This window comes from Terrapene carolina, unplaced genomic scaffold (genome assembly GCF_002925995.2).
Source record: "Terrapene carolina triunguis isolate 2854851 unplaced genomic scaffold, T_m_triunguis-2.0 Scaffold85, whole genome shotgun sequence".
Taxonomy (NCBI): Eukaryota; Metazoa; Chordata; order Testudines; family Emydidae; genus Terrapene; species Terrapene triunguis.
This window is the reverse complement of record NW_020664436.1, coordinates 19,247,435-19,262,187: the sequence shown is the minus strand read 5'-3', so window position 1 is coordinate 19,262,187 and position 14,753 is coordinate 19,247,435. Positions and strand designations below refer to the sequence as shown.

The following is a 14,753-nucleotide window of genomic DNA, read 5'->3' as shown; positions in this document are numbered from 1 at the left end:
GCAAGGTGGAAGTTTCGCCTAGGGCGCGAAACTTCCTTGCACCAGCCCTGGCTTTGATAAATTATATCCATAAGAATCAGAACAGGGACGATAGCCAGCTGTCATAAGTAAAAGCAACCCTAAACTTAATTCTGGGGCAGTGTTGCAGTAGCTTGAGAATCAGGGAGCTCTAACGGGCTCCCTGATACACCCCCATTCCTGCACTGAGCATATGCTTGTGCAGGAGAGAATTTGGCCTTTCAAGTGAAGGGTCCTATACCCAGCAAGTAAGTCACTTAATCATTGAGTGGGAGAAAAAATGTAAATATAAAAATGTGAATGATAACAATGTGATAACAGACTTTTTAAAAAAGTCTTTTAAAATCAAGATTGGATACCTTCCTTAAAAAAACCCCACCTCCACAGGCTCTAGCTCAAACAACATTTATGGACTTGATGTGAAATTATTGGGTGAAGTTCTATGGCCGGTGTTACACAGGAGGTCAGACTAGATGATCACAATGGTCCCTTCTGGCCTTAAAATCTATGAATGAACTTCTGTACCTCATTTTAGCGATCTGTATTGCTAATTTGCATGAATGGCTGGTATATCATTGTGAATTATTCGATTTTACAAATTGGTGAATAAGTGAACATTTATTTTACAAATTTATTGTAGTTTTAGTTATAACACTTCACAGTAAAGTGTTCTGTAGTACATTTTATAAGTGTAATAAAGTCCTAGTACTGCAGTATGAGACCACTCTACAGTATCTACTCACTATACTTTTTTCTGATGGGGGTGGGGGGGAAAGAGGCTGTCATTATTGTATGTGCAAATTTGGGGATGTGCAATGTGAATTAGAAAAGTTGTACCTTAGAGTTACAAACACCAGAGTTACGAACTGTCTGGCCAACCACGCACCTCAGTTGGACCCGGAAGTATGCAATCAGGCAGCAGCAGAAACAAATGAAAACTACTAAAAAAAAATTAAGGGAACAGGAACTGTTTTTGTGCTTGGTTCATTTTAATTAAGATGGTTAAAAGCAGCATTTTTCTTCTGCATACTAAAGTTTTTCAAAACTATATTAACTCAATGTTCAGTTTTAAACTTGAAAGAACAACCATAATGTTTTGTTCAGAGTTACGAACAACCACTATTCCCAAGATTCTACTGTACTTAAAAGTGCAAAGTATTATTACAGGTATTTGATTAGTAGTGCTGGTTTAATTGCTGAAAATTACAATTTTGATTGAACCATATGGGAAGCTTTTCCACCAGAAATTTGAAGAACTTTAATTTTGTTCTTCACTTTTAATGAAACAAGACATACATTCAATAAGTGGTAAACACAAACTGAGAAAAAGAAGTCTAACTACTGTAACATGTTCTTCTGATCTGTTTTTATGGCTAGCCATTTTTCCCCTTTGTTTTAAGTATGAGACCCAATATCTTCCTTGGGATCAGCGAAGGCTCCGCCCAATACAGAAAATGGTACTATGAGCTTATGGTTGACTACGTGGAGCCCTTTGTGACAGCAGAAGCAACTCATCTTCGAGTGGGCTGGGCTTCAACAGAGGGCTATTCACCCTACCCTGGAGGAGGTGAAGAATGGGGTGGAAATGGTGTTGGCGATGACCTGTACTCTTATGGATTTGATGGTCTTCATCTGTGGTCAGGTAAAGCATTTTTAATTTCTCGATAAAGGGATGTGGAACAGCCATTTCCAGTAAGTCTGTGGTATCCAGCAGCATCAAAATAAATCATGTATGTAGATGAATGCTAGGAGGGGATTCCATTTGGGGTAAAATGCAGAATCAAAGTCCCATCCTGGGGTTTTTTAAGTTGACTACTCTCATCTAAAAGACAGTTTTATTCGAAACAATGCGATTTAGAGATGGAATCATAATTTGGTTCCACCTAACGCTTTTTTTTTTTAACAGTTCACTCCAAAGCTTTGCTTTAAAACTTCAAAGGTACAGAAAATGAAGTCTGACAAGCATTCTCGCAGTGGTAGACTGGATTTCTAATCCCTCTGTGATATTATAAGACCAACATGGGAGATTTAGGTCATATAGATTTTTGGGGGGTTTCTTTGAGCTACTGATTTTAGTTCAAAAGTTTAGAAATTCTTAAAGCCAGACAATGGGGACTTATGTAAGCATACTGGCCTATCCATTCTCTGTATGTGATGCATATTGAGTTTGTTTGAATATGTAGTAAGAAAACTTTTGTATCATACATTTTAAAAGTACTTCTCTGTGTTTCTGTTCACATAGATGGGAATACATTGACGGTGGGGTTTTCAAAGCCACCCAGGTGATATGGACACAATCCTTAAGCAGCTTTGAAAAATCTCAGTGTAAATGTGTAAACCGCTCCTGTAGATGCCATTACAGGATATGTTCTGAGAAATTTAGACATTGGATATTAAGTATGTATGCATGTGATGTGTGTGAATGTGTTATCTTAATAGAATACAATAATATGATATTTACTAAGTAGGGAAGATGGAAGAAAGAGAGAATATTTAGCAGTGATATAAATATTTTAGTTGCAGAACTTTAGATTGACTGCATGTCTCATGAATGGCTTGTGTGTTTAGTTTGGAAATCCAATCGTAAAAGTGTCACTGGCCCAGGATTGAATTAATCTGAAATCATAGTTTTTACCCTTACAGGAGAGAAGTATTGTGTGCTAACAGTAGGAGAAGCACTGGATATACAAATTGAAATTACTGAGTTTTGTTTTTTCTTCTGCAAAAACCTTATTCTATTGCTGACTGAGGCCATTGTGGTGATATCAAGCTATCACAGAGAAAAAGATGTTCTCCATATTTGTCATAAGCTTATGCCAAGAAAGTCTATGCATAGCACAGTATCCATATACACCTCTACCCCGATATAACACGAATTTGGATATAACGTGGTAAAGCAGTGCTCCGAGGGGGCGGAGCTGTGCACTCCGGCGGATCAAAGCAAGTTCGATATAACGCGGTTTCACCTATAACGTGATAAGATTTTTTGGCTCCCAAGGACAGCGTTATATCGAGGTAGAGGTGTATTTCTGTTCTCTCACACTGTCTCCCTTTCTTCCTCATCTGTGTCTCTTATGCATCCCATGAGCTGAGGGTTTTTTTTTTTTAATCTCTATCCCAGGCATGTCTTCCCTCTGAGTCTCCTGCAAACTGAATAAGTTTGCCAGTGGGAGTTCTTGTCCCAATGACTTAGACTGGTGAACTAAAGAAGTCTTGCTAGATGGAGAAGGTGCCTTCTCCTCTGCAGAGCTACAAGTTTTTAATTCTCTATTTAGCTGGGGTTGAAATTAAAGCTGTGTGATTGTGAAGAATTGGATAAGGGCCTTATAGGTCATTGTATGTTGGAAGTGAAAGGTATTTTTGTGGCATCGAGGTGTGAGTGAGAGCATTTGGATATTCTGATCTGGTAAGGCATGTAAATTGAGGTTGGTCTGGATTTTAGTTGCCCTAATTGATGTTTTTAAGTGATTGAATTGATAGGATATGCACTTGAGCATTAATTGAACTCTAAGGGTATGTCTACATAGTGCCAGAAAAAAACCCTCACCATGGCAGTGAGTCTTGGAGCCTGGATCAATTGACTCAAGCTTGTGCTACGGGGCTAAAAACAGCTGTGTAGATGTTTGGGCTTGGTTTGGAGCCTGAGCTCTGAGACCTGGCGAGCTCAGTTTCAAAGGAATCATAATGAAATATCTCAGAGATGCAGCAGTAAGGGAACTCTGGAATGGGCAGGAGGTACTATAGGCAAGAGAATACTTTAGGAGCCAGAAACTACTTAAATATAAAATGAATGGAGTTGGGGAGAGTGGTTTTGTTTTTTGAGAGAAAACAATAGACATTTTCTATCTCAAGAGTCTTCTTGTACTTTGTTCCTCTCCCACGATCCAGTAATCTCATTTTCATCTAATGTTGCTGTTGCACTTCCAGAGTGAAATGTAACATCATCTCCTTGAGCAGTTTTTGTCCCAGCAGGGGTAACGTACAGTACGTATTTTTGTCCATGATAAATTGCACTCAAATATCTAGTAACATATTAGGCTGTTGCTTCTTAGTGCTGATCCCGGAAAGGTCAGGGAAGGAATGCCAGTTACCATAAACAAGACAGAGGAGAAATTCTTCTTCTTTAATACATGGAGAAAGACCTGCAGCTGATCCTGTGACTTGTGCCACTGTTGAGTAGAGGAAGATAACAAGAGGTCATGTTTGATTTTTTTAAAAGTTGATTTATACATTCAGATTTTGATTTTCCATTTTTGTTGAGAACATTTCCAGGATTAGTAGCAATTATTTTTTTATTGAGTAAAAAGAAGATCCAATTAACAGTCACTTATATTTTATCGTTGCTATGTGAAAAATTAAAATGACCAAGTAATCTCATGCCACAACTAATAGCCTGATCAGAACCATCATGTAAAGTAATAAACTAACCAACTCTCCACCGCATGCTCCAATAGTAAATCCCCCTCAAACCACTCACTCTCCAAATGCCTGGGAAAAGTGATGGAGTTTGAACATCAAACAAGATTCTGGAGAGTAGAATCTTCAGAACACATCAGGCAGCAGGCATGGGCACCTGACTCCAGGAAAATGGAAGGGCATGACATACACTGTTAAACCTGAACTTTTTATCCAGGTCTTTAGAGTCTGTATTGGAAATGATTCCTCAGAGCTCAGCCAGAGATGATCTGTGAATCTAAACTGCACAACCAACATCGCAAATGACCTAATATTATCTAAAGCTAATTTAAAATTGTCTCGATCACAACTGCTCTTACAAAAAAGGAAGTTTTTTTTTAATTAAGACAGAGTGAAATTTTTGGGACATGGAGCAAAGGTCCTTATACCCACATTTTGCCACCAAAAGGAAGGAAAAGAGACATCTGGGGACCACACAACCTATTGTAATCTCAGTGCTCCAAGGTGATGGGTGCTCTTGAGGTCCCACTGAGCAGTTTTCCCAGGAGGTTCCTGAAGCTCATTGGGACAGAAAGGGCTTATCTTCTTTTTGAAAAAGAATTCAATCTGTTTAGCTTAAGTCTTTCACTGTAAGGCATTTTCTCCAGTCCTCAAGTTATTTTTGTGGCTCTTTTTTTCACCTTACCGAATTTTCAACCTTATTTTTAAAGGGAGGACATGACAACCAGCAGCGCAAGTAGGGCGATACGGTCCTGTATGCTGTACCAGCAAGATATTTATAGCTGGTACGGCGTACCGTAAAGACAGCGGCCCCATCCCGGCAGCTCCTCTGGCACAGCTGTACCGCCCCCAACCCTCTCATGCAGGGTCTCCTCCGTCTGTACAGCAGCCCCGCCGGAAGACAGGGCTGGAGGTGGTACAGCTGTGCCTGAGGAGCTGCTGGCATGGGGCTGCCTGGTGGCGCCATGTTCTGCTCCTTTCCACACTGTAGTTCCCGGGAGAGCCCTGCGATTCAGGGCCCTTCCACAGAGCTGCATCTCCTCCGGCTCTGTCTGTACAGCAGCAGCCCCACCGGAGGACAGGGATAGGGGCAGTACAGCCACCGGAGGAACTGCCGGCCTTCTGCTCCTTTCCCTGCTGCGGTTCCCAGGAGAGCCCTGAACCACAGGGCTCTCCTGGGAACCACAGTAGGGAAAGGAGCAGAAAGTGGGGCCAATGGGTGGCCCCACACCGGTAGCTCTTCACGCCAGCAGCTGTACTGCCCCCAGCCATGTCTTCTGGCAGGGCTGCTGTACAGCTGGAGGAGACCCTGCGTGGAAGGGTTGGGGTGGTACAGCCACACTGGAGGAGCTGCGGGCATGGGGCCATCCAGCGGCGCCACATTGTGCTCCTTTCGACACTGTGGTTCTGAAGTCTCCAGTGGGAGGCAGGAGGATAGAGCCCCACCTATCCCCAGGGTAAGGGAGGGTGGATCATGGGGAGGGGCCAGGGAGAGCATTGGGGCATCGGGCTGGGGGTGGGGCGGGGAGGAGTCACATGCAGGGTCATGTGAGGAGGTCATGTGCCTCCTGTTATCTGATGCCCCCCCGCCCACACACACACACACACACACACAGGTAAGGAATGGATTACACTTGCACCACTGATGAGAACTGTATGTAGTATTCTAATATCAGTTTTACCAATGAAGCATACTGAGATCAAATCACCTTTCTGCTATTACTTACTACTCAGTTTATGTAACTAGGGGTCACATTAGCCCTTTTTGACACCGTAAGTGGCTGATATAGTTTAGCTGTAGGTGTTCTGTATTTAATATGCACTCTGATTTGCCCCACATATTCCAAAAATTATAGGTCTCCTTTTTAGAATCCATTTCCAGAGGTTTTTCACTTGCATATTTCTTCCTATATCCTACATTATAGATAAACTAAATGCCAGAAGTGTGTTATTTCTTGCTTCCAATTTCTTCTGTTGATGACTTTTCTTAGGGATTAGAAATTTTATATGTAATACAATGAGATGTGTTATTTAAATAGGGGTGGTGGGGGGAAAGAACGATACATTCCAGGGTTAATTGAAGTCAGAGCAAAGTAATAGACACATCTATGGTGAAAAAGTATTTACTAATCTTTATTATTTTTTGTTTTAGAGCTTGATTATGAGACCTTTTATTTACGCTGAATAGTACAATACTCCACAAAGTAAACAGGGGTACCACAGTCTGGCCCTTAATAATGATACTTCCTGATTTTACATCTTCAAATCACTTTACAAAGAACAAATTTATGTTTATCTTGGATGATGAGACATACTATAGATTAGCATTTTGATATATTTTACTCCACACTCTATCATGGGCTCATTGATGATAGAAGAGAAGATCTAATTTTATTTTTAGGATTAAGGTATTCAGCACTCTTCATATTTCGTATAGAATTTGATAACTGAAACAAAAGTCAAAATAATATGCACGTCACATGCTTGCGTTAGAAATTTATTTTTGCATCTTCAATGAATGTTCTGGGGAGTTGGGTTCATTCCGTGTATACATTAAACAATATTTACATAGAACATAAAGGGAAGGGATTTTTGACGCAAGCTCCTGTTGTTGTGATTGTGGTATTTGGATGGTCAATAGTGATATGAAGGACTTTTATTTCCAAACTTGCTGGCAACAAGCACTGAAAGTCAGAAATACTGATCTTCTGTTGGTCAGTGGCTCAGAAGAATCCTTAGAGAGCCAAGTTAAGACCCTGGCCAGCTAACGTAGGCATTTTTTTTAGAAGGTGTAATTTTTTTCTCCTTCAGGTTTTAACCCACTTTTGGCAATTTGGAATTGTGGTGTAAATGGGAGTAAAATTTCAGTTTTTGAGGTTTTTTGAGCCTTAAAACAGGACCATTATTTATTTCCAGATGCATTAAGCACAAATGTGCAATAACTAAAATAGTTTTTGCAGATGCCATTGGGTGCATATCTGCACTTTATTACAAGCTTATTATTAATTCTTTGATAATCTAGTATTGATGTCTCTGAATCCAGGCACATGTACTCCATCTGTTTACCTCATTATTTTTTTTAAGTAAATTTTTCAGGTTTTAGTGAAACCTTTTCTATGTGACTCTCTAAAGTTGTTCGAAATGTATTTCATTTTTTCCATAGGCTGTATTGCACGGACAGTGAATTCTCCCAATCCACATTTGTTAAGAACGGATGATGTCATCAGCTGCTGTTTGGATCTAAGTGCCCCAAGCATCTCATTCCGGATAAATGGTCAACCAGTTCAAGGGATGTTTGAGAATTTCAACATAGATGGCCTCTTCTTTCCAGTCGTCAGCTTCTCTGCAGGAATAAAGTTAGCATTGATTGTAGTTTTTCCTGTTTTCAGGGAACATGGCCAATTATTCCTCTGCTGCCTTCCCCCTCATTTCCCTTTCTGACATCTGCCTTCTTGGCACATTGCCTGTTCCATAAAGGTGGAGTGAGGTAAGAGCTGAAAGGAGTCCTGAAGGAATAGTGCACCTGGCATTTGTCGGCATGCGAACATGTTCAGGTAGTTCACTAATATACTCCACTTAGGATTTAAAAACATTGTCTGGCTCCTTTCTTAGCTGCCAACATAACACACATTGCTAGCATTCACTGCCAGGCCAGCCTTTAAGTTAAACTAAAAGAAAAACATCAATTTATGTACATGAATTTTTCGGATTTCTGCAATGCAAAATAATGTACTTTCCATAATGCGCCTGTGGCAGTGTAGTCTCTGTTAGTTGAAGATACACAAGCACAATTGGTCAATTCTGTCTGCCAATTGGATGCACTCTGGGACTTTTTGCTAATGCTAAACTCTCATAGCATTGTCTACCAGTAAAATGTTCTAACTAAAACTAAAAGCTGGCTCTTCTGGAACCTGAAAAAGAGCTCTGTGTAAGCTCGAAAGCTTGTGTATCTCCAACTGAAATTGGTCCAATAAAAATATATTACCTCATCTACCTTGTCTCTCCAGTAAAATGTTCTAGCATCTATAATCTGGCCTCAGTTCTACATGCTCATGTCACTTTCTGGCTGTACTACAGCAATGCTATCTTCCTGCATAGGGAGCTGTGGGCCCCCAAGGAACATCAACTAGCACAGAATGCAGTAGCTTGTCTCTTCAGCAACACAGGCTACCGCTAAGCCATGAAACCTGTACTCTGCTCACAATGCAGTTTTTCAATAGACTAGCAACTCAGATTCAGGGTCTTAGTCCTCTTCTTCTAATGAAAAGATTGCTTCACATTTTGGGATCCAGAGTACCGTCCGCAGACCCGTTGCCCAGGCACAATGGAACTACACACGGCAAGGCTAAAGCTCATCTATGCAAGCCCAAAGCTTTGCTGGTAGCTGCTCCAAGACTGTGGAACAAACTCCTACAGGAATTAACCATCGCTGACCATACCTTTCATTCCAAATGCAAAGTGCACTTTTTCCACATTACTTCTGCTAATATATACACATAATACAATGTACATATAACAAATTATATTTAAAAAAAACTTCCCCACACAATTTCTCCTTGAGGAGAAGGCAAAAGAAAGAACCATATGTGAATGATATTAGTCAAATAGCTCAATGGACTTCTGGAAGGTGTTGAGATACTACAGGGATGAGGGCCATATAAGAACCAGAATAGAATAGAATGGAATACACAACATTCTCCTGTGGTGTAACTCTACTGAAGCCATTGTAGTTACACTAGGGATTAATTGCTCCCCCCTCCCTTTTTTTTTTCCAAATCACACTACACCGAGATGAATTTCTCAGTTTTGTATCACTAATTTATGTTCATCTCTGTACTCAGAGCCTTGCAGTGACAGAAATGACAGGCATCATTGTACAACTACAGAACATGGAAATGTGGAAAACTTGTAATGTTGAAAGTAAAATGAGTTTTCTGTGTTGTGTTCTGAAGGTTTCATATGCTATTGGAGAGAGTATGGAATGATTTTCCACTGAGTTTTTGGGTCTCATTTTTCAAATTTCCCTAACTTCAAGGATGTCAGAGGGAAAGGTTCTGGGCCTGGTTTTATCTCTGATTGGCAATCTGTCTGTGTCCAGGGTTTTGGCCAAACTTTGGATGCTAGGAAGGTTATTGCCTTCTAGGCATTTTTAGCAAGCTCGTGTTCTCTCACTTTCTTCTCCATTATCCTCCATCTTTCTAAAACTCTTGAATAAAAGGTGGAGATTAGCTTGTGGGGTGGCTAAATCTCTTCTGATTATACACCTGTTCCTTCTTCGTTCCTTCTTCCTCCCCACAATCTCCAGTGCTAATTACCAGGTTACATTTGAAAGGAAAGCGTTTAATATGGTGAAGAAGTTGCAGCACTGACGGTTTTAGATTGCGAAAGACTAACCATGGATTTGTACTGGCGGTGTTATGATTGCATAAATTGCTGCTGCTATTTACAGGGTACGTTTTCTGCTTGGAGGCCGCCATGGAGAGTTCAAATTCCTGCCTCCACCTGGGTATGCGCCTTGCTTTGAAGCTGTTCTGCCAAAAGAGAAGCTAAAAGTGGAACATAGCCGAGAATACAAACAGGATCACCACTGTACAAGAGACCTGTTGGGTCCAACGATCTCTTTATCCCAAGCAGCCTTCACACCAGTTCCCGTAGACACTAGCCAGGTAAGGGAACCAAACAACCACATTCTTTCTCAACCATAGACGTTGCAGGCCTGGGTTAGCTTCATGTTTGAGCTTGCAACTTGTCTCAAACATGTGAGTTTTCCTTCTGTGCTGATTTTGGTACATTTTATTGCTAACCATTGAGAATACTGGGACATGAAAGGCACAGTAAAGAACTTGTTGCTACTTATTAGAAATTTTATTTATTTCACATTCGTGAGCCTTAGGACATGTAGTTCTATCCTTGGAGTGAAACTAGAGTAAAACAGAGTGACCTTTGAATTAGTGGAGATGATAGAAGTATTCTATTATTGTACTTTTTATTGATATAATATTTTAAAGGTGAAGGCTTGTGATCATGTTAGATGCACTGGGCCACGTTTAACCCTGTTTTATTTACTGGGGTTGCCGTGTGACAGAGCAGAGTTTGGCTCATTATGGACAGAAAATGGTATAAATTAAACTTGCATTATCCCTGTGCTTTATTGCATATCTGTATTTATCATGGAGAAATAGAAAAGTTGACAAATGAAGGCGAACACTAAAGAGAAATGTGCTTCTAGCTCCACCTATGACAACAGATAACAAGTAGTCTGTTTAATTGGGTTGATCCTTAGAGTGGCCATTGATGCATCCCCAGAATACTGGCCATTGCTACACTTCTGGAATGATGTGGACTCGCCCCCACTGCCATGACCTCACACACACCAGACACGTGAGGTCGCAACAGTGGGGATGGAGTACTGCAATATGGCATTCGCCACAGTACCACCAGGCAGGGACAAACCTTCCCAAAACCAGGACTGTCTGGCTTAAAACTGGATGAATGGCCTCTGCCTGTTGATCATGCTCCTACTGAAATGAATGGGAATGTTGCCATTGGCTTCAGTGTGTACAGGATCATTCACTTTTAGTGAATTTTCAGCCATAAAATGATAGAACAAGAAAGAACAAATCCTCCGCTGAAACAGACAGCACATGTCCAACTATGTAATATGCAGCTTTAAAGGTAGACTAAGGCTGAGGCATACATATTTTGACAATGCTCTTTTATAAAGTAATGGCTCTGAGACAGCTTGCTGGAGAATTGTATGTTTAATAAATATAACTCTTCTGTCTTGTGGGTCCTGTCATGTAATAATGGTGAGTAATGTAATATCAGGCTCGTTAATAATGTAGCACTATGTTCCAGGGTCTGTTTTTTGCAGCAGGAGTGGAGCTGATTTGGGGGAGAGCTAGGGTGACTTGTATTCCTGATTTCCCTTACAGGGCTTTTTTTTACCCAGTCCCCTCCCAATCCTACTCTTTCTTCAAAGTAGGCCCCAAAAGAGTAATCTTCTGCAGGTTTGTTTGGCAGCACCTCTGCTTCATGTCACCGATACAGTGGAGTGGTTTCAGCAGCAAATTCTTTTTCTCATGCATCCCTCCATCAGGCTCCTGGATCAGTGCTGCTCCTGCTCTGAATCTCACCAGTTGCGCTCATACCTGCCTCCTAGCTCCCCTTTCTGCACTGAGTAGAGAAGCAGCAGCAAGGTGGATCAGCAGAAGGGAGGACAAACCAGAATTACCTGCTAATTACAAAACTGAAGGGGAACCTTCCCCCACAACCCAATCCCTACTCTTGGAAAGAAGCCCAATGGCAGCTTGTTTCTTCCTCCCTGCCCCCGACCTTTCTTAGTCGGGGGCAGAGAATGCAATTTAAGGACAGGCCATGGAACTTTGTAAGGGCTCCACCATTTATAGCATTGCCCTGTAAAATGGTGTATTTCGTGTGAAAAGGTGGCTGCTTCTGTTCCAGACCAGGACATTCATTGGCAGCTTATACTAAAATTATCAGCAGTAAAATAGTTAACAATATTCACATTGATGACATTATCATTAGGGTTCAGTGTTAACATATAAATGAGATGGGGTAAAAATTTAAATTCCAACTCCCAGACTACCACTGCCTCTATTTTACAGTAACAAAAGATATCCTAAGAATTCAGTCTCCAAAAACGTAGCTTGTTTTTGCAAAACTACATGGGAGAAGGAAGCCTTATAGAGAAATAGTACCAATGATTATATAGCATATTGAATCTGTAATTGTTTTCTTTAGATTCAGTACCCATTTGAAGCTGGTGAGTAATGTGAGATATATTTTGTGAGCACAACTTATCTATACATTTATTTAGATTCTTATAAGGCCACCATTACAATAGTGTATAAGCTCTGGAAGAGAGTGAAAATGCATTGTACATATTTATACAGCACTTCTCATCAAGGCACTTAAATTGGGTGTGTGACCTTACTGGCTCTTCCCTACTCGATGTAGAGAGGGGAGCTAGCAGGCAGGTATGAGAGCAATGTGACTGGAGTTGAGGACAGAAACTTGCACAAAGCTCACTGAATAACATCGAGGAGAGGTGACACGTTGGTCAAGAGCAAGTCACTGCTTTTATGAAAAGTGAAAGATGACCTATTTTCATGATCTGTAATGTGTTGCAAGAGTTAGAGACTCCCCAAAATTCTGCCTAAAAATTCAGTTTTTCTTTGCATTCCGTACATTTGTAGACAAACTGTTGAATTTTTAAGTTTGTGTTGGCAAGATGACAAAATGCTTTCTCAGGAAAACATGTTGGTAAACTTTTAGACTCCAATTCTGTCGCCAATGCACTCACTGCCTTAGCAGCTGCACTGTGCACTGGGGAGTTTCGTGGGGGATACTGGGGACAGAACCTTCCCCTCTCCCCAGGCTTCACATGCCCTATCTATCACCAAAACATCAGAACCTCTCTGATTCCGAGGCAGGCCGGGGTTCCTGCACCAGTGGAGGAGGCTGTAGTATTTATATTCCCTTAACCAAATATTATGGAAAGCATTTTGCTGAAAAATGGACATTTGTGTTAGTGTTTTATCATGTAACTGAAGAAATACTGTAGGTTTGGACAGCTTTTAGATATTTTGGAGGAATTTTTCTTTTCATGTTGTGTCTACATCTCTTTCTCCATTTGCCCTTTCTGGCCCATCTTTAGAGCCATAAAATACTCATAAATGCACAGATTAATGTGTATCTGTCACAGGAGCACTTGAAAAACACACAAACTTCATTATGGTTGGCTTGAGAGATCTCTAATTTATTCTAACTGACTATTTATGTTAACAATGTTGGTTATGAGACTACAGTAACCGGATTGCACAGTAACACAATTTATTTGTAATAGTCTGTCTCTCTTCTATCTTTAGATTGTATTGCCTCCTCACCTGGAAAGAATTAGAGAAAAATTAGCAGAGAACATCCATGAACTCTGGGTTATGAATAAAATTGAACTTGGCTGGCAGTATGGCCCAGTAAGTACCTTTTTAAATTTCACATTCTGTTAATTACTCTCTTAGGGTATGTCTACACTACAGGATTAATCCGAATTTAGATAATTCGAATTTGGGAAACAGGTTGTATAAATTCGATTGTGCGCGGCCACACTAAGCACATTAATTCGGTTTTTAACCACATTAATTTGGTGGTGTGCGGCCACACTACCCCATTACTTTAACCACAGTAATTCGGTGGTGTGCGGCCACACTAACCCTAATTCGAATTAACAAAATCGATTTAAGCGCTACTCCGCTCGTCGAGGTGGAGTACAGAAATCGATTTTAAGTGCCCTTTAATTCGAATTAACTGGCTCTGTAGTGTGGACGGGTGAAGGGTTAATTCGGATTAACGCAGCTAAATCCGAATTAAAGTCGTAGTGTAGACCAGGCCTTAGATAGCAAAATTGTATCTATCTTATTGTACTGTGTGCTGACACCACTCTGATCATACTGAATTTCTTCCATTGCTAAAACGGGGTAGATTTTAACCTTCCCCCCCAATAGTTGGAAACCAACGATATTCATATAGCCAAAAAGCAAAGATATTGGGCCAAATCCTGGTATCCATGAAGGCTGCTTTATGGTGAGTTTTTAAGTCAGTCTAGGTGTGGTTTCCCAGGCTGGTGTAGAAACAGCATAGCTGGCTCTTCTTTTTCACCTTGCACTTGGGCAGGAAAGGAGTCAGGAGAAAGGAGTGCAGTTGGAGCACCATGTCTGTCTTGGCCGCAAAACAGCTTTTTGGGGGCAGTGCAGTGCAATGTAAGGCAGCCGTAAAGCTCCTCTAACATGTCAGGGGCATGCTGTCATTATCTCCCACACCATGGCTGTGCACTATCTTCCCTCTCCAAGAGAAGTAGAAATCATGGTCACGGAGTCAATGAAGTAAAGACCAGGATTAACTCTTGGATGGACTGCTGTTGGGAAACTGACTGGGTTGCCAAGGGAATGAGCCATACAGAACAGGTGCTCCTCGGCTTGCCCTGCCTCCCTTGATCAACATGCACCTGCTAGAGTCCCAGTCTGAGTGTTCATGGAAAAAATAATTCTGTGGACTCTCAAGGAATGAGAGTTGCCAGGAAATCTCCAACTGTCCCTCAACCCCTTATTCTTTTTGTGCTTATGTTAAACTGTGCATTTTATTGTTTATGTATTTCCCTAAACACACTAGGAAATACAGCCTACATGGAGCTACTATAAGGAGGGTGAATAACTGGTTGGAAAACCGTTCCCAGAGAGTAGTTATCAGTGGTTCACAGTCAAGCTGGAAGGACATATTGAGTGGGGTCCCACAGGGATCAG

The 14,753-nt window shown here is 41.0% G+C and overlaps 1 protein-coding gene across 1 annotated transcript in view; it reads left to right on the top strand.

Annotated features, from left to right (window-relative positions):
* RYR2 (ryanodine receptor 2) overlaps nt 1–14,753 on the top strand; it is a 512,764-nt gene that overhangs the window by 184,628 nt on the left and 313,383 nt on the right. The window contains exons 20-23 of the mRNA XM_026649522.1: nt 1,419–1,660; nt 7,598–7,790; nt 9,884–10,100; nt 13,326–13,430. Coding sequence (XP_026505307.1) covers nt 1,419–1,660; nt 7,598–7,790; nt 9,884–10,100; nt 13,326–13,430 — 757 coding nt within the window. The remainder of the gene's footprint in view (nt 1–1,418; nt 1,661–7,597; nt 7,791–9,883; nt 10,101–13,325; nt 13,431–14,753) is intronic.